Source organism: Melospiza melodia, chromosome 1, assembly GCF_035770615.1.
Source record: "Melospiza melodia melodia isolate bMelMel2 chromosome 1, bMelMel2.pri, whole genome shotgun sequence".
NCBI classification, from domain to species: domain Eukaryota; kingdom Metazoa; phylum Chordata; class Aves; order Passeriformes; family Passerellidae; genus Melospiza; species Melospiza melodia.
The window spans coordinates 43,047,314-43,073,037 of record NC_086194.1 but is presented as its reverse complement, the minus strand read 5'-3'; the positions used below and the strand labels follow the sequence as shown (position 1 = coordinate 43,073,037).

Sequence of the window (25,724 nt, the reverse complement as noted above, 5' to 3'; positions counted from 1 at the left end):
ATTCATTTTGCATAAAATCTCTTTTCCCCCCACCTCTGCAGTGCAGTGGAGATTGCAGCTGGGCCACACACTGATGAACTGGATGGGGTGAGGGCACAAAGGCAGCATGGCTTGTGTGGAAACCATTTAATGGGGAATCAGTAAAGAAAATGCCCCCTTGTCCCCCACCTTCCTGCCCCTTACACACCCTCAGGGACTTGTTCTGTATGAAATCTCCATGGAGGAGCTTTGGCTGGAGCTCTCTAAAGGTTTGGCCATGAGGCTGGTGTGAGGTGTCTGATGAGCAAATTCTGGAACTAAGGGCATCCAAGCTTATTTGTAAAAATGGGCTAATAAGGGGAAGTGTGGTACCCAGCTAATGGGGAGAGCCCAGGCTCCACTCCATAAGCCCCCCCACAGTGCTGGGATTCATTTTAATCAGCACTTAGAGAGGAAGAGAAAATATTCCCCATCTTTTTTCATTAAAGATTAAATAATTCATTCAGCCAACACCCTAATGAGGCACCAACAGACATGTAATGAATAAATATTTTAAAAACAGTTAACTTAAACATTAAAAACCACCCCCATCTCTGTTGTGTAGGTAGTGTTTGGGGAACTAGGCTGGAATGGGGAGGAGGTGGAACAGCCCCTTTCCAGAAGAGCAAAGGAGACTGCAGATTAAACCAATTCTTGAGCTGTTTTCTAATGAGCCTGCTGCAGCTTTTCCAGGTGAATCAAATAAATGAAAATCCTTGGGCAAAACAAATATTTCCATTCAAGTCCTGTCGTCTTCCTATTCCCTAATCTTCCCTCCAAACCCTTATTCCTGACCCAGATGCTCAGCCCAGTCTCAGTTATGAGGATGCTGGGACTGAGGGGTCACACCTATTTCCAGGTGAGACTGTGTTGCCTGGAGCATGTTGGAACCATCACCTTACTGGTGGTTCATCACCTCCCTGGAGCACAGGGAGCCCTCACCAAGGCTGGCTTTGTGCTACATCCCCCCAAGAGATCCTGCACTTGTGGTCCTTCTCACAAGCACCATGATTTCTGCTTTCTTTCTTCCTCTGCAAAGGAAGAGAATTTAAATATTAAATCCCACTGAGAAATTAAAAAATCATAGGTCCCTTGAGACACAAATACAGCTAAACCCAACTGCACGAGCAGGGAAACAGATTTTCTACATGTTGGGGGAAGCTTGACAGGTAGGAAAATATTTCTCAGCTGAACACTCTCCCTCTGGTTTGGATTAATAGCTGGGGTCCAACTTCACTACTCCCATAACAAATAAATCTTAAACAGTAACTAGCCCGAGAGAAGAAGTAACTGCTGGATGTCTTTCCAATGCTGTATTTTGTTCCTCTGACTCCTCTTTTAAAAGCTCTCTGGCTCTTCACTGCTTATTTTCCTTGGATTTTATAGAGATGTTGGCACCAAACACATGCACACAACTAAACTTCCAGGTGGCAACATACACGGAATACATGTAGCAAAAAGTCCAAGGCAAGACGTTCCCAGCAAAACAATGTTTGATTTACTGCTTCTGAATTATCCATGAGGAGATCCAGACTTTTTTTTTTTTTTAACCTATTCAGCTACCAGTCAAAATTATTTGACACTCTGCAAGATCCCTCCACCAGTGTCCACAGCCCCTCTGCAACGTCTCTGTCACAGGCTTCTCCTGCCCAAGGGGATGGAGGTTTGCATGGTGTTTTCCCCATGGTTTTGGAATCTTCTCCAGCTGCAGAGAGCACCCTGCACTGAGATTAAGTTGCCATTGTGCTGGAGCACTGGGGGAAGTTATTAAACAAGAGCTCAATGTATCATTTGTACTTCTCTTAAACTAATAAACCGTAGATGTTCCCTTCATAGGTAAGGGAACAGCTAATAAAACACTCACAAGCTCTGTCTTTCGACCCCAATAAAATCCCAGCCAGATGCCAAAGAAATCCTTAAACCCAAGCATTGAACTCGACGTTGAAATATCAGCCCCAAATGTGAGAGGAATATGTGCATTTCCTCAATGTGCCTGGGAAGAGCCAGGGTTTGAAGGGCTTAACCTTTCACTTTTGCTATCAGGTAGAACAAAACATTTCACCTAAAACCTGGTAGTCATAAATCAGGCAGTCATTGAATGCCTGCAGAGAAGTCCTCGAGCAGTTCTCAGCTCCAGGTGTGGAATGAGTTTGGACAGACTTTTATCTCCATTTTAGCAAAACAGAGCAAAACCGGTTATACTCCACAATTTTTTTTGCAGTCTCCTCAAAGAAAACCCTTAATCAGGTGTCTTTTTTTATTCATTGCACTATCTCTGAGAATGGGAGGAAAGAAGGATAATAAAGGGGAACATAAGTGGCAGCACTGAGACAACCGTCTTGTGTGGCAGAGGTCCTCTCTCTGGGTAGAGAGCTTGAAACAACTCTGATAAATGAAGGAAAGCAAGGCCAGGAGACCTGGTTCTCCATGGTCCTTTGACTTGGCCAAGAAACAGTGGAAGAGGACAGGGAAGCTGCCATCAATGCAGAGAGGCTTTAATCCCACTTTTGCAAAGAGTCCAAGAGCAAACTCCTGAGGTGGGAGGTGACACACCAGTCCCATCCAGACCTGGCAAAGCCATTGGTGCAAGCCCACTTGGTCCTTTCTCTGGCTTGCTGCTCCTCTGCTGGCACCAGGGGAGTGGCTGATGGGAGCTGGCAGGAGCCTGGGCACGTGTTTGAAAGCCAGAGAGAAACGGGAAAGATGTGGCATTAATTAGGATGGCTTGGGACCAGCTGGAACTGTCAGAGTGAGTTAACTGAGGAGAAAATGGCCCACAGCTCAGGGACGGGGCAACCTGGTGGGCTTGGCAGGGGACACCAGATGAAAACCACCACCATGTGCCAACCCCTTGCTCTTTCCCAGCCTCAGCCCTGGAGCATCACCCTGGTGTCACCACGGATGCAGCTTGGATATTGGGAAAACAGAGTGAGCCCACTGTCAGCAGCATTCTCTTTTGAAGCCTGCCATCACGTGTGGGATCCCACTCTGGCAGAGTTTGAGCTGCCCTGTTAGCTAAACTGGGAAATTATTTACCCTGAGCCACACCTCCAGGTGAACAATGGCAATGCCTGGTCTTAAGTAACTAAATCAAGGTCAGTGAAGTAGTCTGGAGCCTCATTGCTTGGTGTGCTGTAGGACCATGGCTTACAGCAGGCAGCATGTTGAAATTAACACTTTACATTGAGGTCTGAAATATTTGGAGCTCTTGGCAGCTGGAGAGCTGGGCTGAGGTAGCAGCAGGTGCACAGCAGGTGGGTGTAGAGGTACCAGTGTGGTTATTTAGATGCTTTAAATGGAAACAGACAAAACATTTTAAAATAAATTGCACTGGGATTATGCTTACTGTTGCCTCTGCTTCAAGCTGCAGGTTTGCAATCAGTTTGCATTTATGGGTAGTTTACATTTTTAAAGCATTTCAAAACACTCCAGCCTAAAAACATGCATTTCCAGCCTGTTTGGATTCCGTGCAGAGGAACAGGTTTCCCTGTGAGTCAGGCAGCTTCAGAGTTCAACAATAAATGGATCCCTTTTACAGTGACAGTCAGACTTCCCCTGCTGCTGTATCTCCGTGCAAAGGCAGGCAGGCTCCCAGGGCAGTGCAGGTGGCTGCAGCCCCCACTGGGGCAGAGCCCCAGCAAAGGTGGCTGTGCCTGCAGTGCTGCACATGGAGCTCCGTGTTGGTCCCTTTCCTGGGAAGCTGTGACATTCAAGGGCCTGATTTTTGTTTATTCTGCTGCAACCTGTGTGGTTGTTTACATGAAGGCAAAGGGTATGAAGAAAGCTATCAGAGCAGAACAGGAATAAAAAGGGAAAAGCTCCATGCACTGACGGCACCTGGCTGTGTTCAGGCATGTTTGCTTGCTCCTGAAGCTGTTGATCACCTAATGGTGTCAGGACCCAGGACATTCCTCTGGCTGCCCTGGGTGATTTGAGACCCTGGCAGGGGGCTCAGAGACCTTGGCATGGAGTCAAACACACCTGTGCCTTCTATCTCAGCCCATGGAAACAATTACCAACTTTGTGAGAAGATTTACAAGCCACAAGAGTTTGAGTAGAATGGTAGTTAATTTGTCACAGGGTGAAAAAGTAGAATTTTGGGGTTTTAGAATGGGGGTTCAAGAAGCAAGATGGAGGAATCTGGGTGTGTCCTGTCCTTCCTCTTGCTTCTTCTTGCCCTCCATCTTCTGCTGTGATGGTGACACTTTTGGATTGGTTTAGAGCAGAGGCAAACTGTCTAACGTAGGTGATAGGTATTGGGAAATTATTGTAAATAAAGCACACATAGTTTGTAGCATAAAAAGTTAACACCACCCCAAGGGCAGTCACTGTGCCCCAACCCAACCTGCTGGACAGACCTCTGCAGGTCAGAGAAAGAATGTAATAGATAAGAAGAAATAAACAACCTTGAAAAGCAGAACCAACGAATCTTGACTTCTTCTCTGGTTGCAGAGCTGGGGAAAAAAAGACTTTCTAATACCTCAGGGGTCATCTCAACCACAGAAACCTGAGATAATGGTGATCTGACCTTCCTACAAATCACGGGGATTTGCTGTAAGATACTCTTTAATTCCACCAAGCAGAGAGGGTTTCCAGGCAAATGGCTTGTCTGGCCTGGAGCAGCACAAACCAAGGTGCGCTACTGCTCCACATGGGTCATCTTGTGGGTCTTGGTTTCCCCTGAAATGTTACTGACTTGAAACAAAACTGAGAAAGCAGAGCCAAAACTCTTGCCTGGAAAAGCAGAGCCAAAACTCTTGCCTGGAACTGTGCAGCTTATTTGTGTGTGGTGCTTACCTAAGTGGCCCTCACCTAAGCTACTGGTGAGGATGCATCAAACTGGATAAGGTGTACTCTGCTGGTCAGAGTTTTCCCAAACACGGGCTGTAAGAAATACGGGTTGTTTTGGTTTTTTTCCTGAGGAGAACACTCAGATTAGGTCTTTGGTCAGAAAGGTGATGACATCTAAAAGGGAAATGTGTAATGTAGAGAATGAAGCTAATTGCTCTTTGGTAGTTTTCTTCCTGCCTACCAGCTTTCCAGGACAGTTTTTGGGAGGCAATGGCTGCCCTGAGACTTCCGCTGCAAATTCTGCACTGCAGAAAGGCACTATCAGGTCAGCCCCACCAATTTCTCAGCCCTTCCTCTAGCCTGAGAAAAGGAAAATGGCATAAATAAACCACTGTCTAATCATAACCCCCTCTCTAGACCCTAATCAATTGTTGAAAATTGTGTCAAAACCAGTTTTGAGTGGAAAGATAGCTCTGGAATTTATGTACTTCATCAAAAATTCTCCCTAATAGAATTTTGTTCTTTTGTTTTGCTTGGTTTGGTTTTGTCTGTTTGGTTTTGGGGTGTTTTTTTTTTTTTTTTTAATTTTTTTTTTTTTTTGTGGAGGAAGGAGAAGTTGTCAGAGAAACAAAATGTTTCTCACAAAAGCAGTTGGGACATGCAACTGTGGTGTTTGGCCCTTTGGAGCTGCAGCAGCAATGTGTCTTTGTCCTCTTTCTCCAAGGACAAGCATCTTCCAGGCATCAGCAATAACCAGAGGATGTTCTACAGAGTCACCCCCTGCCCAAAATTTAGCAAGTGACAGGTGGGAAAAGAGCAAGAAGCCAAAGCATCTGAAGCTCTCACTCCCAGACAACTGAATCCCATTCTTCCCCCTAAGCAAACATTTCTAATCGCTCCTCTGAAGCACTATCACCATCCTGAGGAAGGAATTTGGAGGAAGAAGAAAGGAAAGAGATTTTTCACAGCTGTCTGGCTCTGAAACTGACAAGAATTAATGTGTGGAGGAAAGCACCTTTCTCTGTCAGAGGGAAAGAGATGAAAAAGAATGCTTATGAAAGATGGAGGGCAGCACTCATCTTCCATTGTCCTGCAGAAGCACTGCTGCCAGGGGCTTCCTGGCCACAGCTGGAGACACACAGGTGTTTGCTCATGGAGCTCTGCCCCTGCTCCCCTCTGCATAAAGCCCAGCTCAAATTTTTCATCTTCCAATGGCAAAACAGAAGATGGAATCTAGAGAAGAGCAAATAAAAAAGACAAAGTAATGGAGAATTATATAAATCCTTGAAACAGAGGAGCAGGATGAGGATGAGGACTTGTACAAACAGCAAATCTTGGAGTCCCATGCTAAAACAAAAGGCTTTGATCTACAGTCCTCCGCCGGTGTCTCACCTATAAAATAGAGGAGATCTTCCAGTAATTCACTCCAGATTGCTCCCCCACATGCCACCCCCCTCACCTCCATGTTTCTTGGTGTGAGAATCCCATGAAAAACCAGACACATTTCATGAAAACCTCTGCCAGATGGCCACCAGTGCCTGTACCCCTCTGGGCAGCTTGAGCAGCAGCCTGAGGCGGTGTCTCCTCACCCAGGTCTGTCTGTCACACCTTGCCACCCACACAAGCAGACCTGCCCCTGGGGCTGGCAGGTGGGGAAAGGCAGTACCCAGCTCTGGCTGGGGTGAAATCACCGCAAATCAGGAAATCCATGGGAGCCCAGAGAGCAGCTGCTGCCCCAGTACCTACTTGTGGACAGCCACAGGGCCCTGGCAGGTTTTTGTCAGGCAGACTGAAGAAGCAGGAGGAATTGACTCATCACAAAAGCATCACACTGCTAGCAACATCCACAGGATAACACTGCTGGAAACCCACAGTGGGAAAACAGCAAAGCTGCTGGGCTTGGAATGCCTGCAGACTGTCCCACCTCCATCCACACGCTGGCTGGCTATTGCCAGAGGCCAGGATAACACTAAAGCAAGGAGAGACAAAGGAGCAGGGAGTCCCTAGGGCAGGGAACAGAGATGTTACCCTGAGTGGATCTGTTGTGGATGCTGCATTATGCATCCAGGGACACCAGAAGGGAAATCAGGCAATTGGAGCGAGCTGTTTGAATGCACACCCAGCAAAGGGAAACTCAATGAAATTTTAAAGGCAGCACGTTTGAAAATGGCAGGACTAAGCAGCATTTAAAGGTGGAGACCGTTGCCAAGTTATTTCGAGCAAACAGGAGGCTATTCCATGCATCTGTCTGAACGTGCCAACAATTAATTTAGTAATCAGCATGTTCTGAAGGGATGACTTGAGAAGGTGACAAGCAGGGCTAGGCCCTCAATCAGAGTAAATTCAGCATGGCTCTCTGTGCTGCAGCCAGCCCCATGCCAGCAGAGGGGTTGGCTGAAAGCCCCTCGGGAGGGACACGCTGGGGGAGGTGACTGCTCTTACATAAGGACGGTGATGTGCCTCACACACGTGCAGATGGTGATGCTTCTCATACCACCCACAGCACAGATGGACTGTCAGTCATCACACTGAAAGCCATTCCAAGAGTGTGCCTACCCCAAGTCCAGCAGGGGAAAATTAAGTGCTCTTTTATCCACTAAGCCAATCCTACCTTACACCAGCATAGACAGCAGAAGCAAAAATATGACAGAAATAAGTCTGCTATTTATACAGCTCAGCAGAGGAGTTACAGCAATAAAGATGCTGAAGTCACTGTTTTGTTCAATGCAAATTAAACGATGGTGTGCTTATAGAGCTCCTTTCACCCAGGGGTCCCAGAGAGCAGCAAGCTCCTTGCTGTGGAGTTGGACCAATCCCTGCACTGAGGAGGCTAAATCTTGTGTCAGGGCCCTTGCCAGTCCCCCTGCAGCAAATGTGCCTCTGCCTCAGAGCCATCTACACCAACAGCCTACAGGGTGTTGAAATTAATCATATCCTGAGTGTCTTCACTTAATTTGGGTCCTGTGAGGTGTTGGTGTCTTGGGACAAGAGACATCCACAGATCCCAGAGCGCTGGACATGCAAAGCCCTAAGAGATGGAGGCAAAAAAGTGGCTTAAAATGGAAGAAAGAATAAAAATTTTAAAAATCAACAGACAGCTTTAACAAATAATCCTGTCATACATTTACCTTGAGTAATGTATTTAGCTCTTAGAGATTGAGGTGATAAAGCCAAAAAAGGAACTTTGCAAAGTCCCAAGTTACTCTTAGGAGTTATCATTTCCTAAAGAAAAGGATCTGTCAGAAAGGAATCAGGGGAGGGGAGAGGGCGAAGACAGAAACATCTCAATTTGAACTCTGCAGACCCAAGTGTTTTAACTACCTCCAGTCACCTTCTGGAGCTGTAAAATCCACCCTGGGTGACCAGTCTGGGCTGCAACCAGCCCATGGAGGCATTACCAGCAACCTGCAGCTCCTGCTGCAACACCTCACGGGTCCCAGCCCTCCATTCAGCTCCTCTCCATGCTCACACATGCCAGTAAGAGCCTCCCACAGCTGCTGGCTGGTGCTTGCACTCGGGCTATTTAGAAGAAGATATGAAAGTGCATCCAGAGGAAACCCTCCTGGATGATCCATCTCTGCAAGCACAGACAAGGCCAGCAGCAGCGAGTTCAAGACCAGCATCCTGCACTGCCCCCAAAGGATTCTGGATTTAATCTCAGCTACAATTTAATTTTAATCTACTATTTAATCCCAGCTCTTCTTCCAGGACAGCATGGACAGACAGCACTGGAGAGCATAATGTATTCCCTTTGGGAGCAGAACCAAATGATGCAGCAGTAGAAGTTCCAAGTCTCTTGCACAAAGCAACTTGTCAAAAGGAGCCCCACAAGCTCACCCAATGAAAAAAACACACTAATCCAGCTTCAGTCCTGCCTTCCTGCACACGAGAGAGATGCAGCCTCAGCCCCTGTGCACAGAGAGCCTGCATTCACCATAGGACAGAACTTTAAATGATGCCAGGCAAACATTCCTTCTGATCCATCAAGAAGTGGCATTGACAGAGAGGAGCAAGGGAAACAAAGAGCCCATGGGACAGGGGAGGCCTGGGCCTAAGAAATGGAATGGCCCTGCAAAGCGCTGATGGCAAACTTATTAAAAAGAAAGAAAATTTACTCTGGAAAGCTGCCAACACTCCAGAGCAGTTCTTGAGGTAGTATAAATCAGCATAACATTACAGTGCCCAATTTATGACAGCCACAGGCTGCACCAGGGGCTCTCACTGCTGTGTGCTCTGGCAGAGGAGAAATTCAGGTACAGCAGTGAAGTGCCAGCACAGCCACCTTTACACTGGGCAGGTGGTGGAGGCAAATGGCCACATCACCAGCACAACTTCAGCTATTTGAGAATTTGAAAAGGAAAAAGCCCTTTTTTTTTTTTCACCTCATAAAGTACTCTCAGCACTGATGAGGAAGACAGAACCTGAATGCACATTTTTGGAAAGCACATTTAATTATCTTCTGGAAAAAATGAGTCTCTCTCTGAACACGAGAGATTGTTTCATGCCAGAGTAAAGAGCACAGAAACCCACATATATGATACTTCATTGCTCTGTAGCCAATTTTGTTGATTAGTCATTAGGATACGAGAAGAAAATAGTTAATGTGCTGTAACCAATCTGCAAATGTTATAAAATCTGCAATCATATGGAACTAATTTTAAGTGAAATGGGATGATCTACAAATTACAGGCATAGGATTACTACAAAAGGCACAGAGAAAAGCAGGCAGGAAGGCAACAAGCAGATCAATATCCTGCTGAGGATGAACAATGGTTAGGAGAACGCACACTCAAAGAAAATTATTTTGAGAGCTGATACAAAATGAATGCTGCCTAAATTTCAGATGTCTGCAGACTCATTCACTACCAAATAGGATACCAACAATACCACCTTTGCAAGAGCCAGCAGGATGGCCACTGGCCACAGTTTGAATGGATGTAGGGATGCAGGACTGCTGCAAAACCCTTTTGTGAGCAGGAGCTCATCTGCCAGCAAGCTCCTGGGGAGCCACAGGTCCTGGAGGCTTCCCTGAACAGCTTGCTTTCACTGCCAGCTTTTAGGAAATTTTTCTCACCTCAGCTCTGACATATATGGTGTGGAATGTGCAGCCACATGGAGACTTTGGGGCACAGCTTGAATACTCTCTTCAGCAAGAAGCCCATTTTCTCCCAAGGAAAAAACAATGGGAATATTCCTGTGCCCCTTTAAAATATCAAGGCAAAAACCATTAGTTGGCAAGGTTACAACTGCAAAGCAAATGCAGACTTTGGGACTCATGTTCTGTTTCTTCCCCTCCATTAAATCATAAACATGTTTGAAAACAAAGCAAGACATAATGAAAATGAATTTACAGAAGCAGCACTTGCCCAAAGGTCCAATGTTGTGCTGTGTTTTGCTCATTTTTCAATCCTTCTGTTTCTTGTCCAAATTCATACATCCATTTGTACTCCCCCTCTCCTTAGAACCCATATTTATAATCCTGCCTTGAGATGCTCATCTATCAATCCAGAAAGCAAGACATTTATCCCATTCTTCAAATGTTCATCCAGACCTTGGGAAGAAGGTGTGGACTGGGAGGGAAAGGAGCACTTTTCCTTTTGCTTCAACACTGGTTATAAACTATAGAGGATGCTAATATTTGTCAGGGAAACATCTCACACTCCTGCCCCTTTCCTTTTCCCCTCCTCAAGAACTGCACTTGTGACTCAGAGCCATTTTTCAAAGACAGTGCCATTTAGGGTCTCCAGCTAAAGCAGATGTGAACAGGGTCAGGTCCAAAGTAGTCAGTGTGTTACCCTGGCAAAGAAGCCAGATTCTGATCTCAGGGAAAATGAATTTAAATCTAAACTAAACTACTCCCCTCCTGGAGTAACAGAGGTGTGTCATCAGCCTGATCCCTGCCACGTTCTGTGGCCAGCCCAATTCCCTGGCACACCTACCTGTTTCCTGCCTGACTCTGCTTCCTTCCACCAACATCCAGGAACACCTGTGCACAGAAAGATTCCCTTTGCCACCACCTGCCTATTCCCCAGCAAAGCATGTACCTACTAGTAGCTATTATCAACTGATTATTCTGATTAAACATACACACACACAAAAAAAAATAATTCTTGAGCAGATTGCTGTAAATGCAATCTCTTCCCCATCAGCTCTCCCAAATCACCCCACTCCTTTCTCACACACCTGTATGTAACTTACAAAATGAAAGCTCCTAAAACACAGTAAATTATTTCATCTACTCCATCCCTTCTACCTCTACCTGTTACTACAACCTTTTGCAATAGGGGTGCATTAAAATCTGATTTTAAGCACGAAGCTTTAGTTTGTAGCCATTCTCTTCAATCAAATATAAACAGAGGAAGCTACAGATACACATTTTATCACAGCAATGGACAAATCTATCACAGTAATGCTTTTGACAAATAATAAAAGGCAAAAAAGCATTGAGGAGGTTTACAGCAGTTTAATGAAGGCTCTCGTACAAAATCTTGAACTCAAAGTTACAGTCAAGAGTTACAGAAAAATAAAACTCACAGTGAAAAAGCAGATGAGAATTGCCCACTTAGCCATGGAATTAACTGCGCTTTAACGCTGTGCTTAAATAGTCACCACACAATAGGAACAAATTTAAATCACGACCAAGGTACACACAATTCACTTCCATTCTGTTTTCAATTACATGTATTCAGCATGTAATTTAACCGCTGGAAGTTACTCTGAAGAACACAGAGGTTTATCTTTTTTTTTTTTTTTTTTCCCAAACACTCACTGGAAATAAATACCATTGTAAGAATACATGTGGAGTGCAATAAAATGGACACTTAGGCACTGGTACAGTCAGTCCTCTTCAGCCCTCTACAAACTACAAGACGAGAAGTTTTAAACCACAGATGAAGTGGAGAGCAGGTTAGAGCTGTACAGGTAGTGCAGTGGGTTATGTACTACACAAGAGCACATCTGCAAAAGGTCCCAGAAGGTTTTTGTTGAAGATGCAGCGTATCCACACCAGGTATATCGTGAAGGGCTTAATGTTTTCTGAGAAGGTGTGATTCTGATGGGACAATATATAAGGCATGTAAGTGTTTTCCCCTTGCTCTTGTATCCACACTTCGTATTTTACTTCTCTGACCTTGAGATACCTCAGATTCCAGGGGATCTGCCAGGACACAGCGAGTTTAGCTTCACTCGTGCCCTGCACAGAGGCCTGGCACTTGGCATCCCTCACTTTGCCAGGGTAGAGGCTACCAGACCACTTCTGCTTCCTGGGTCCGGGCTTGGACTTCACAGTCTGCCTAATGACGTGTATGAGGGACGGGATGTTGACCTTGGTGTCCTGGTAGGCACGGAACAGCCACTCGGGGTTGCGGCAGCAGAGGTGCCGTGGCACCTCCGTGCTCTTAATGATGCGCTCCTGCTCGGCCTTGTCCAGGTGAGCGATCCCGCCCTGATCCCAGGGCCTGTCCGGGTAGGTCACCGTGTCCTCCCTGGCGGTGTTCTGCCAGGCAATGTAGTGCAGGTCCATGCCAGGAAGGGTTGCCAGGGTTTTGTAGGGGGTGTAGTGCTCGGGGTTGATGGCATATGGGAAGAGCTCCACCACGGTGGCCCCTCTTGGCAGGAAGAGCGACATGACTAATTGGGCCCCGTGCATGCTGACCAGCATGGACGCATTGCTGATCAACCGCACGATGTCAGAAAACGAATGCTCCTCCAGAGAGACGGAAATGGTTTTCATCTGAAACTCCTGAGCAAGAGCCAGGATTAGTTCTGCCTCATTTAGGATAAGTCTGTTGATTGTCCGACTGAACACTACGATGTACTCCTCACTGGAGCTTTCCTCCAAGCTGATGTTCAGTTTCTGCATCATGAATTTGGTGAACTGCCTGATCTCGTTACCAGAAACCAAGATGTTAGCCTTTGGCCCTTGTGGCTGGACAAATCCGTACTGGTACCAGGTGGTGATTTTGGATAGTCCCACGTAGGATTTGGTAAAGCAGAGGAGCCTGCCCAGAGTTTTAAGCTCCTCTCTGAGGAGCGGCTGCTTGTTACTCAGTAACTTGTAGAGGTCAAAGTGAACACCTTCACTCCACCCTTCCATGAAGAAGAGTCGTGCCTCCAGATCTAGGTCGGAGAACTGCTGCATGGTGTAATAGATGGGGAGGAGGTCGTCATGAAAGACGTGCATCAGGTTGTCCGGGTTGAACCTGTTGGCAATCAGCGCCACGTCAGGCACGAAGACCGGCTTTGGCATAAACTTCAGCGCAGCAGCTGGCAGCTCCACAAAGTTGAAGTACTGGGTGTTGTGATCTTCCACAGAGGAGAGGTCGAGCAGAGCCGGCTGGAACCTCCGGGAGCCCAGGTTGGGCAGCATGACGGAGGAGTTGCTGTGGAAGTAGACGAACTCCTCAGCCTCGGTGGAGTAGCAGAGGGACTCGAAGCGGCAGATGCGGTCGGTGTGCATCCTGCCAGTGCACACCATCCTGGTACCGTTCTCCACCAGGGCCTGCAGAGCTGCATGGTAGTCAACCTGAGCCTCAGAGAGCTCCTGAGACTGGCGCATGAGGAGCAGCTCCTCCTCCACCATGGCGGCATGATCGCACAGTTTGATGTACTTCCACAGCACGGCAGCGAGGATGCACACGAGCAGGGCATTGAACACAGCTGCTATGTTCATTCTGTACTCAGATCCTAGCAGGATGGCAGGTGGGGAATGCAATGGAGAGGGAACACATCATTAACACTCTTGGACATGGTGAGGGCAAAGACCTGTGGAAAATAAAACGAGAGGAACCTTTAAACATCAGGTTTACAGCTCCACCATAAATCATATTTTATGGACTATTCAAGAGAGTTTAAGCTTTTTCAGTAATTTTTCCCCTTCCAGGGAATGAGGGAAAAGAAAAAAGTGACAAAGCTCTCCCCAAAACTGTAAAAAAATATAACGCAAACAGAACTGTGAGCTGCTCTACAGGAAGGCTCCTCTCTCATTTTCATTTCTATGCTTTTGAAGAAGAAAATGTTCAAGACTTTAAGGATGAGCTCTGTGAAGATCTACTAGAAAGAAAAGTACATTCTCTGTGACTCTGGATCACTCTGCCTTTTGCAGACCACTCCCACAGTGAGAGGAAATAGAGCAGTGCAATCACCTGCAGAGGACTCAGCCCCAGCTCCTCCTCCCGCTCTGCGTGGCTGAGAGCACCCAGGGTGCCCTCACCTGCACTGCAGCAATAGCTCCAGGGGTATTGCCAGCACAGATTTCGCTACACTCCAGTGTGCAATGTGAACTAGTGAACATCACATTCAATTTCATTTTATATAGGGCTGGGGGAAGGACTTGCAGCTCTATGGACTGCCCTGAGGGAGAATCCCAAGTCACTGGGGTGTTGCTCTGGCTGCAGTCCAGGATCAAAGGCTAGGAACTGCCATCGTCTTCCAAAAGAAATATTGGCATGGAAGAGAGGAGAGCTCTGCTCTTTATGAGAGGAACTGATGTGTCATTAAAGCAATCAGACCTTCATTTAGTGAGAGTCTGGCTTGCACAGCACAGTCAGCCCTTATACAAATGATAAGCTAATGCATTTGAAGGGTTTCACTGTTGGCATTTCCCCATTCCAACCTGAGAATCTTTTCTGTGCTGCTCCAAAGCCTCCCTGATTCTTTTTCTGTTAGAGCTTGCCACTGTTTTCCTTCTATGCAGAAACACTACTGGCTTATACCAGAGTATTGATTATAACTTCAACTGTGAACTTCAATTGAGGTATTGATTCACCTACAGAATTTATGGGCTTCAATTTTCATTATGCATCAAGATTCACTGCTAGTCAGGCTGTAAATAATTGCATCCATGACTCATGGGGAACTTCAGGAAGGGAAATTTCTGATTAGTATTTACCTCACTAGATTGTTTCTAGCTGCCATTTTTAAAGGTAGCAATTTTAAATTTCCTTTGGTGCAAGATTGCTGTGGGGGAAAAAAAGAAATGTCTTAAGCACATGTTCTGATATCCCAAGCATCCTTTAGCATTTTAACTAAGAGAGACTTCTTACATGGCAATGTGGAGGAAGGTAGTCAGGCATACTTGGGACCAAAGCAAACACCTCCTCTACTGCCAAAGGAGTCCCTTTGAAAAGAGCTTGATCCTGCAACTTGGAATTGAATGGAGAATCATGGAACTCAATGAAGTCAGAAGGGATTCCTATATCTCATGAGGTCCCTACAGCATGGGGGATCCATCTTAGGAAGAACTGAAGGTACTGAGAGTCTGAATAATGCCAAAGAAACGAGTGCTCGCTGTAAGCCACACAAACTCAAGAGGTCATCTCTGGGGATCCGAGCAACAAATTCACTTCCATTTCCAGCTACTCAAATGGAAGTGAAATGAAGTCCACCTCCTTTGGCAAGTGGTCTGAAAACCCACTTCATTCAGAAACTCCCTAAAAGCAAGCAGCAAATTAAAGATGTGTTGTTTTGATTTCAAACATGGAAAAAAAGGGACCTAGAGTGATCATCTGATTATCAGGGCAGGATCAATTCTCCATAAACCATGCCCCAAAGACGCTTCTCTATCTCATTGTTAGTACTCATCTCTTCAGCCAGCCTCTGTTGAGAGAGGCATGAAGGACTGTGATAAACTCTTTTCTAACACTTAGCCTTTGTTTCCACAGCAATTTTATCTGGGTCTCATCCCAGGTGCCACAGATAGCCTGCACAGAAAAATGATGGCTGTCACATCTCATCTCAATCTGTCCACCCCATCAGGGGTGACTGCTGCTCCTCATGGCTGTGCAACTCTCAATCATGGCTATTCCATGGACAGCCTGGAATAGAAACCCACTGGGGACAGCAGTACATCACTCAGGTTCTGCTAATTCAATCAAATCAGTTTTCAGGAAGAGAAAATTTTGATGCGGACAGATCCTGAATTATTTTATTGGTACTAACTTTCAAAGCTTTATTTTATTTCTTCACTGTCTTTGAAAAATGTCTAATGGTATCACCCAATTCTGTACATAACCTCTCCAGTACAAACCTCTCATTTTGTGAGCACAGCTTGATAATCAGTTCATGCAGGAAACCTTTAACAAGCAAGCACTCTCCTGTAAGGACACCCTTAAAGGAAGGCCAGCCTGCAGGCATTATGAAATTTAACTTCTGTGGGTCAGAAGAACAAAGCACATACAAAGCTCAAGGGAGTCAATGCAAGTTGCAACAACTTGGCAGAGGAGGGAAAACCACATGGCTTCTTTATTACTCCATTATGGCAAGGTGAGTGTGTACGTGTTGATGTTTCAGAGCCATGAGAAGCCCACAGTCCATAAAAACACCACTGATGCCACCTGCATTTTATGGGCATTTTGGTGGTGGGGAGCTGTGCTGACCATTACAAACCCTTGAGCCAAACAGGTCTCCTTGAAAACAGCCTGTTCAAATGTTTCACCCCTCACTGATTTGTTCGCTCCCCTCCAGCCCCAAAGGAAGGGCGTAAGAGGCACTTCAGAGATGTGGCCTAATGGATGCAGCCAATGTTCAGAGGTTAGCAATTTTCATTTCAGACTCTGCCACAGCCATACCTGCTAAATGGCTAGGAATGAACAACTCAGATTTTTAGCAAAAAATCACCTGCAAGGCTCTCTTCTACCTCTTCCCTCTTGCAGCTCTTTCACTCCCCTGCACTTAGCTAAAGAGAGTGTATGTGCTTTAGCTAACCAGGTGTCAGGAATATATGTTAAATGTTAGCAGTGCTAAAGTAATCCATCTTCATTTCTGGTCCTCGTTGCCAGTTCCTAAATCCTGGTTCATGCTGCCTGGGAGAAAGCTGCTTTTGATGGAAGTGAACAACGGGATGTGGACACGAAGGGGTGTTGCAGGCAGAAATGAAAGGAGAATTTCACAGGTACTCAGAGAACTGTCTTAATTCTTTGCCTGTTTTCCCACATTTTATCATGCACTTTTTTTTCAATCTGACACCTTCAGTGAAAACAGACCCTCAGGAACTATAATTTTGGTCCCTCAGGGAACGATAGAGCATAAATAGTAACAAACACTGCTTGCTTTTACATACCCAAGAGAGGCTGCACCGAGGGAGTAAAGGCAAGCAACCACTCTGCATGTCCCCTGGTTCCCCAGACCCCCAAGCTGAGATCAGTCACAAAGTGCTGTCAGCAGCAATAGACCTGGGATAAGAAACTTTCCCAGGAGGCAGAAGGTAACACTGAAAAAGGTGAAAGCATTTAGTTTTCCACCTGAAGAGAGCTGCTTCACAATAAAATAAACTTCCATTACTAAATCTCCCTCACTAAATGGGTCTAGACCTGCCACTCCCACAGTGTCATCAGAGAACATCCTAAGAACTGAAAGGCACTTGCAGAAGTGGCAGGCCAGACACACTGCTATTTTTCTTAAGAGCAGAGTGCTCTGTGCTGCTTCTTTCTACTTAGAGGGCAGCCCCTAGGCCAGTCACCCCCCAAGCTGCCCACAGACTCCCTCCTCCCCCTCCCTACCACATTCATCCACCCTCTTGCTTCCCAGTGACACTGGGATACCAGGGCTCTGCTCCACGTGAGGAATATGCCCCAGTTACCAAAGAACCCGATTGGACTGACATTTTTTCACTCTCTGCTTTGAAATGCTGAAGCACCATCCTTCAGCACCAGGAGACACAGCAAGTGACAGAGCAGAGCCAAGGCAGAAGAGACGTGCATGTAAAAGCTGCACAGAGCTTCTCACTGCCAAGCTGCCACAGGGCAACGGTGTCCCACAGGAGGGCATGGGACGTGCCACTGAGGACGCTGAGAGGAGTGGGCTGCAGGGGGGCAGCAGGAGTGAGACAGGGAGGTAGAAGAGGCAGATTTCCCTGGCAGTGATGCTCACAGGGCAGGAGGCAGCAGTCTTAGAGCCAGACAAGGGGAGTTCAACAAAAGCACCGGTGTGGGGGCAGCTCCAGACTGTGCAGTGGAATCAAGAGCATATCCTGAGGCCTGCAGCTCAGCCACAATGGATGCTGCTCCAGCAGCTAAGAGCCTGTGGGAGGCACTCTATTTTTGGTCAGATCATCTTTACTCTTTTTCCAAGAGTTCACAGGCATGAAGAGCTTACCCCATTTTCTTCCTCCACCCCCATTCACTTAGCAAAAGCATCACAGTTTCATTCTCACAGCTCAGCTACTTCTCCTCTAACTAGCACTGGCTGCTGGTGAGCAGGTAAAGTCTTCAGGAATATTCATCTGGTTTGTTCAGCAGGCACTTTTGGCAGAGCCCTCCAGTGTCTTGCAGATCCATAACAGTCTCATGCAAGTTTGGACACAGCAGCACCTTCTGCCTGTTAGCTACAGGTTCTCTGATGTATTAAACATCCTCAGGAAGTGGTAAGGACACAGGAAGCATAGATGGAGACACTGTTCTCCATCTCCTGTGAACATGCCTAGGAGATCAGAGTGGGTGGGATGAGAGAGGAATTTCCACTAATAGGCAGTTGGCATGAAGAACTGTTTGGATTCATTTAGGAGATGAGCTCTGTTGTTCTTTTTTTAATTGTGAAGCTACAGTAGGATGAATCACTAAAGCTATTAATATGATGGACAGTGTTCCAAATCTGCTCTCCATTTTAAAAACTGCAATCTAGGTAAGAAATAGGGAGAAAAGCTACAAAATCCATATAAAAAAATCCCAGCTACAAAAAAGACAAGCATACACTACTAAGACTCCCAAAGAGAAAAAACCAAGAGCTTGATTGGGAGAACAAGGGTGAATAGGGTGACCAGCACACCTAAGGAGGGGTCACCAATTCCTGCAGGTGTTAACAAAATGAGAAGCGCTAGGTTTGTCTATTTAGGCCTTGATGAACTTTTGTTACCAACTGCCCAACATTTTCCAGGCCAATGTTGAGCTTCCCATAGCTACAGCAGGCTAAAAAGCCTCATCAAATGGAAAACCAAAAAGCATGAAGGAGAGACATTTCCAGAGAGCATCACCCCTCTGTGCACAGAGGAAATGCCTCCTCATGGAGGCCAACTTGGCTTTGGCCCAGCTCCTGTGCACAGCCTGCCAGTGGTGGCAGGGTGTCCAAACAGAACCATCTCCATGGTTCCCAGAAATGCAGCATAACTGGAAGTGGAGACAGGGGCTGCCCTTGCCACAGGACAGCAAAGGAGTCAGGGCAGAGTTGCAGGAAATGGGCTTCTTGTCAGGGGGGAAGACCATGGGAGGGATAGGAGCAGATATTCCCTCCCCAAGGACATTTTCCCCATCAGCACTCCCGACCCCTGGATCCATCTCTTGCTAGACTGGCTTTCCAGGACCAGTACAGGAAAAGAAAAGCATGCAAACATGGCATTTTGCACTTGCCCTACAAAATGTCTTCTGTCCTTTCTCCCATCCCTGATGCAAGAGGCTTAGCTAAGGATTCAGTGTATGCAACACATGCAGTTTTAAATACCCACTTCATTCATCCTCAGAGCAGAAGTTGCTAGAAGGCAACTTTCCCAGTTGGAAAGAGGGGGAGTTGGGATTTGGCAGCCAAGAATTTGCCTTTATTCTCATCTCTGTCACAGATTCCCACAGAACTACAAGCAAGTCAATCCCCACAGCCCAAAAAGCTGTTATCATCTTATTCACTCTATTTATTTAATGAGATACATATATCTTTCACAGTACATAGCACATTAGAGAAAGGATGGTACACTGAATGATTGATATACTGGAACATTTTCTTTGTAAAAAGCAGCCAACTGTAGAAGTGCTGACTTTTTAAACAGGAAAAGAGCAGATTCTTGTAGAGGGAGTAAGCCCAGCAGTTAAAGATAAAAATATCATTATTGAAGCCTGATACAAAGAGGGGACATGAAAAACAAGAATATCTTCACTATGTAGTCTCAAGAAGAATTTTAAAAATAGAGCTTTATTTAGGGGAAAAAAAATCAAAATATAACAATATCTTTTAAAAACCTTATCTATAGATAGTCGTGATCAAAATTAGGTCCATCTTCAGTTTTTATGGTTCAGCATAAGTGAAGAATAGAAAGCAAAACTGTATATCTTTCATACAAGACTACAACCAAGGAGACTGAGGCTCTATGCAATGGTCCCTACAGAAAAGTACCTTCCATATGAACAGCCTGGTGGCTACAGGACACCTCCCAGCTGCACTTATGGATAGAAAACCTAAGTTTTCTTCCCTTTAAATTCCAAGTCTGTGAGAGCTGGGACAGGAAGAGATCCAACCTGACTTTCACAATGATTAGCAGCTATTGATTTAATATTTGTTGATACTCCTGTCTTGATCTACAAAATAACAGGTTAAAAAAAATTCCAACACTAAGCAGTCAATGCATAGAAGCAAGCCACAAAGCTGAGCTAAAAGTATTAATCTAAAAAAAGTACTTCTCGGGCTTTTAAGATCTGCATTTCCAAGTTCTCCATGCATAATGGACTATGAAATTCTTTCCCCATACAAATACCCAGATCTCAAGACAATTCCCTTAAAAAAGATGCACTTTTGATAATCAAGCTGGAGGCGAGAGATGTAAGGAAAATGAGCTAAAAAGGTGAAGAAAAAGGAAAAAAAAAAAGGTATTTCTCTCAGTCCCTCAAGTCTTGTTCACCTTCTGAGAGCCCCAAGCCTAAAGATGAAAACCCAAGTTACTCAGAATAACCATGGCTAGACAGAGGTGAAAGCTTAACAGGCAGAGTTCACTCCAGTTGATCTCTGTTGACCCAAGTATCCCACTGAAACCTATCTGGTTACACTGTCATTAACAGCCAGGTCACTTGAGTAAAAAAATCTCTCCTTTGGCCTGGTCTCTTGCTTTTAGTCTGTAAACAAGATACCTGTGTCAGAACAAAAAGTGTCAAGAGAGCAGCAGGTTTATCTTACTTCAGTGGTCTGCTAAAGCAAAGACGGAGCGGGGGTGGCTGAAGGGAAAATTTACTAATGCTGCAAAACTGAATGAGAAAGAATATGATGTGAAATCCCAAAGTACCGAACAAGATGATCTTCAGGCGCTCCAGCTGTGCCTCTGGGCTTTAGCTGCCATTTGTAACTCTCTGTATTTTATGTGTCCTTTCCTTCTGTGTTCTCCAGCAGGCAGAGTACCTGTGTTATTCGGGTACTGGGACTGTGCTTAGCAGCACCCAGAGTCTGAGCTCTCCCTGCTCTCCATCAGCACGGTGCCCAGGACTGCTCCTGGAGGCTGCAAATCCTAAACGGGAGCCAAAATTGTTCGGGGCACAACACAGCCAATAAGAACAGTGGCAACCCCTCCTTGGTTACCACAAGCTCCACATTAGCATGTTTTAGGGGAAGGTAAAAAAAAAAAGTAATCCCATAGCAGCACGTGTCAGGCAAGAAATACATTTCTGCAAACCTACAGGATTTAGTCCATATCAGATGTTTTCCCCATGAGACTTTTGTTTAAAATGATAAAGCAAACCACTAGTCAAACAAAGAGGGACTACAAAGACGTGGGATTACAAATGAACTGCTGACTGCCTTCCCACATGTGCACACACACAGAGGAGGGATTCAGTGTGAACTTGCATGGAAGGGGGGAGCGAGGAGATGCCATGGAAAACACGCCAACCTCCCCCCTCCTCAGCACACTGCAACAGGACTGCCAACAAAACTGAATTCAGAGCCGTATGTGATCAGCACAGCAAACACAGCACAGTTACAACGACACCCAGCAAAGAAATACAGGAATTCAGAGCATTTGCAGCCTTTTTAGTCTTGGAAGTACTGTCACTGGTAGATCAGTGTTTCAGCACATGCACGCATACCTGGTGATGCTAAATAACAGGAAATGCTATCCGGTGCCTCTCTTTCACAGGAGAAAGAAAAAAGAAGACACCTTAAAGCTATGCTTTGCAGGGGAACGAGCACTCTCCAGTCCTCTTCTTTCCTCACCACCACAAAGAAAAAGCAAAAATCCCACCTAGGAGCTGTCGGCACCGTAACCCGCGCACCGCCGGCAGCCCGAGGCACCTTTCCCCGGCAGGTCTGAGCATGCTCGCTGTGCCGGCAGCGTCCTATCGCTCCAGCTGGCTCACCTCAATTTGTTAGCCTCCCAGAGGTCAGCCTTGCATGCAGGATGATTTGCTGCAGTATTCCTGCAAATCCCCGACGGGCGGCCACACTGACACAAACACCAGCGTGCTGCTCCACGGAGCTGAGCGGGTCTGGGGAGACGGGCGGGGAGCTGCTCTGGCAGGGGGGACACACCACACGCATTTTAGAAATGCTGCTTTTGAGCATCATTAACGCCGCTGCCACTCCGAACACTTCACACAAAAGAAGAAAACAATAGGAGAGAAAGGAAAAAATGCCCCTTGCTTGAAGACGTGAAAGCCTTTTGTCGTGCTTTCTAGTAATTCCCTTGGCACCAGGAAAGCAATTTCCCAGATGTGACGGTCAGCAAACGGCTTAGAATTGAACAGAGCTGTGATTGCCCTCCTTCAGAGAGCCAGGGAACAGTGTTTTCATACTAAAGTTATTTTTTATGGTAGAAACAAGTGATTCTTAAGCATAAAGGCACAGAAATTATCCAGGAGCTTGTAAGAGAATCTCCTAGTGCACATAAGCTCACGGAGGTGAGTGCCTTACACAAACCACATTGAACCTGTGGGGGCTGAGCAGCTTCATGGAGATGGCAAACCAGATAGAACTGACTGGGAACACTTCCAGTTCTTATCCCACAATGGGATCCACATGCAGATCATAGGCTCCTGGCATGCAGTCACACCATTAAACACAGCAGTGAGACCCCAGCCCTGCAGGGACGCTCCTGCAGGCAGATCACAAGCAAACACAGGAGGCTCTGCAAACCTGGTGACAGCATACTTGCAGGACACATCTTGTTAAATATCTGTCTATGAGGATTTTCCCTTAGGACCTAACAGGTAAAATAAGAAGGATGAAAAAGAAGCAAAGTTCTCTAGCACCTCCTCCCACATGCTCAAGGTGCACTTCAAACTACAGCGTGAACCTCTGCCTGTCCTGAGAGGATCTCAGAGAGACACTGCTCAGTCACATCTGCCTGGGGGAAATAAATAACAGAAAAGAGCAAAGCGAAGCGAGCCCATCCAGTGCCCTCAGCCTATCCTATTGGGACTAAGGAAATCCAAAGTCACCCTTCTCTTTTTAAGACCATCTCATTGTCCCACTGTGCCTCTGAATACAAAGATGTTGCCTTGTGCAGAACAAGTCTGATATTTTTCCTCTGAATTTCGTAACTCTAGGAGTGGAGTTAGATTTGGAGCTGACTTCACTTGAGGAAACACATTTTGACTTTGTGCTTTCTGCACTTCAGAAAGCTCCACAGCCTGACCTACCTCCCACTGATGCTAACGGGAGCCTTTCCACTGACCTCACAGATCTTGGCTAGTGACTTTATCTGTAGGAACCCTGATAACCCAGACACACCATGTTGGTATCTTTCTCTTAGAAAAGCTTTTATTTTACTGGAGAAAAAAGGACAACATACACAGACTAGTGGTCTTCTATTTATGAATAAGCTTCTTCTCTACCCCTGGAATGAATTATATTAATGGATTTCTTAGGTACAATTTATCACAATGCATAGGGTTAGAGAGTTTAACCCCAGTTCTGAAGAGGGTCCTGTTTGTCAATCTGCCACACCACAAAGTACAAAACTCCATCATTAAGGGGTGGGGGAGGAATCATAATCAAATAATTCCAGCAACTGTGAAATAATAACTGTCCATTTCTATTGCACCATAAGGCACTAAGAGTGGCAGTCCCAAGCTCTTCACAGTCAGCACCTACTACAAGCTGGTAAGGTTTGAATAGGAGATCTTGGCTCAGAACTAAGATTTTGATGAATATTTAATACCCCTCATAAAGTTGCAGCCTTCAAAAACAGCACCACATTTTAGAACTCCCAAAAAGCAGTATAGCACAAACAAAACTCATCAAGCTAGCAAGAAAGTCTGAATAGATCCCTCTTGGTTTAGGGCTGACAAAGAGCAGGTAAATCATTATTTACTGAATCTTTTCAGCGCACATGTATGTTGCAAGGGTGCCTGCATCACTCTGAGTCACAGCATTTATTATTTATAGTCCCAGAAGGACTCTCTATAAGAAATTATTCCTCTTGCAGTGCTTTTGAACCAAAAGTGCATTTCAGTTTGAGAGCACACAAAAAAAAATTATGCCTGAACTAACAAAAAAAGTCTTTGTACTGACAAATACAAAAAGGACACAAAGGAAGCATTTGGTTTCTGGACAGCAAGATTGGGACTTCACACAGAGAGGATATTTTGATTCTGTAGAAGCTAAAATTAAAACTCATGCCAAAAGGACCAGGACTTCAGCCAAATATTGAAAATTCCTAAGAGAGAATATACTTTGACATGGTAAAAGGTATTTTTCAGAAGAATATCTCAGAGGCCAAACCACCCTTTGCTCAAGTGCTTCAAGATGACATGATCCCAGGCTTAAGAGATGTAGGATGCAAGTTTTACATAAATATTAGGTTTAAAAAGGTTGAAGTATGATCAAACATATTTTACATGCACGCACACACACAGAGGTTACATGTCTTGACATCAACCAGACAAATTCATAGATATTGATTCTCCTCTGCAGATGTAAGCATGTTTTATACATATAAAACATATACTTGCCTGCTATCTGAACTTGTCATATGCTAAGCTACTCAGTCTAATAAACCCCTCCATCCCCATTAGGAACCACCCTGGCAGCATTGCAGGGACACACTGGCCTGCTCCTGCAGCTGCATGCAGTGTGTGGGGGGAAGAAAGGTGTGGGAGAGTCACCTGCCAGATCCCAAGGCAGGAGATGGCTTTGGTAGCTGTTCTGATTCAAGTTAGGTGCCACTTGTGCTCTTCCAAGTTCCCATCTGGCCATCAGTAATGACAGGCCAGCAGGGTGACAGAGATAAATCAATTCCCTCTCCTACAGCTTTGCCAACTGTGCACCTGCAAATGTAATTAGTGCCAGTGTGTGCAAGGGAATCTGAGATAATTCATGCTCCTAAGAGCAGTTTGGTAAGTCAGTGATGTTCAGCAAGACTGACATGAGAAACCAAGGGTGAAACATTGCCTGTGAGATCCCTGGGTACAACCTCACCCTGGTGCTTCCCACAGTTGCTGTTTGTTAACTGGTTTTGCTCAGGCAGCAGGAAGATCATCTGCCCTCTCTCAGATGACACTTCAATATTCAGCCACAACCTCACCTGAAGACACACATCTCCCATTTTACAGACAAAAAGACTGAGCCTGTCAATGGGATCTGGGTGGGATGCACCACACCAGCATCCATTAATATGGGAGCAGCTTCCTGTCAAAAATCCACCATCCATTAATATGGGAGCAGCTTCCTGTCAACAATCTACCAACAATCAAAACCTCTTGTGTGTTCCAAGATTGTATTCATGGGGTCCAGGGCTCAAGACAGAAGCTGGGGCCTGTTAGACCACAGGTGACAGAGTAAACATGGTAAAGGACAGAGAGGAATAAGTTACCAGCTCTGTCACTGCTGCTCTCAAGGAGCTGCTGGTGGAGTAGCCACAAGCCTGACACACTCTGCTCCTCACACACCTTCCTCCCATCTTCTTTTCCCACTGCACTTGCTGTGCAGAAGTTCCAGGGGCTTCCTGCACACCTGGGAAACCCTTCCTGGACCCACAACTTAGCTTTAAGTTGGAGGCCATGTCGGCATGACTTGTCCTGGGAATTTTGGAGGAAAAGGAAGAGAGCCTCTTCTCCTGTCTATTGAGGCAAACAGGGTAGTCATAACCAGCAAGTCTCACAGATGTCTTAGGAAATTAAGATGTTAATATCACAGCAATTGAAAGAAAAAACACCCCTGAATGTGAACATAATAGGGGTGCCAAGTTATGGAAGACACATAATAGAAATACAAAACAACAACAGGCACTTAGA

The 25,724-nt window shown here is 45.7% G+C and overlaps 1 protein-coding gene across 4 annotated transcripts in view; it reads right to left on the bottom strand.

Annotated features, from left to right (window-relative positions):
* Positions 1 to 11,257: 11,257 nt before the first annotated feature.
* Positions 11,258 to 25,724, bottom strand: part of POMGNT2 (protein O-linked mannose N-acetylglucosaminyltransferase 2 (beta 1,4-)) — a 31,496-nt gene continuing 17,029 nt past the window's right edge. For 2 of the 4 annotated variants that reach the window (XM_063155397.1, XM_063155417.1), the window contains exon 2: positions 11,258 to 13,572. In XM_063155397.1, the coding sequence (XP_063011467.1) occupies positions 11,744 to 13,480 (1,737 nt within the window). In that variant the 5' untranslated portion in view covers positions 13,481 to 13,572 and the 3' untranslated portion in view covers positions 11,258 to 11,743. Of the gene's footprint in view, positions 13,573 to 21,578; positions 21,798 to 21,848; positions 21,984 to 25,724 lie in introns of those variants that run through there. The other 2 variants (XM_063155407.1, XM_063155388.1) reach the window with 2 other exon arrangements.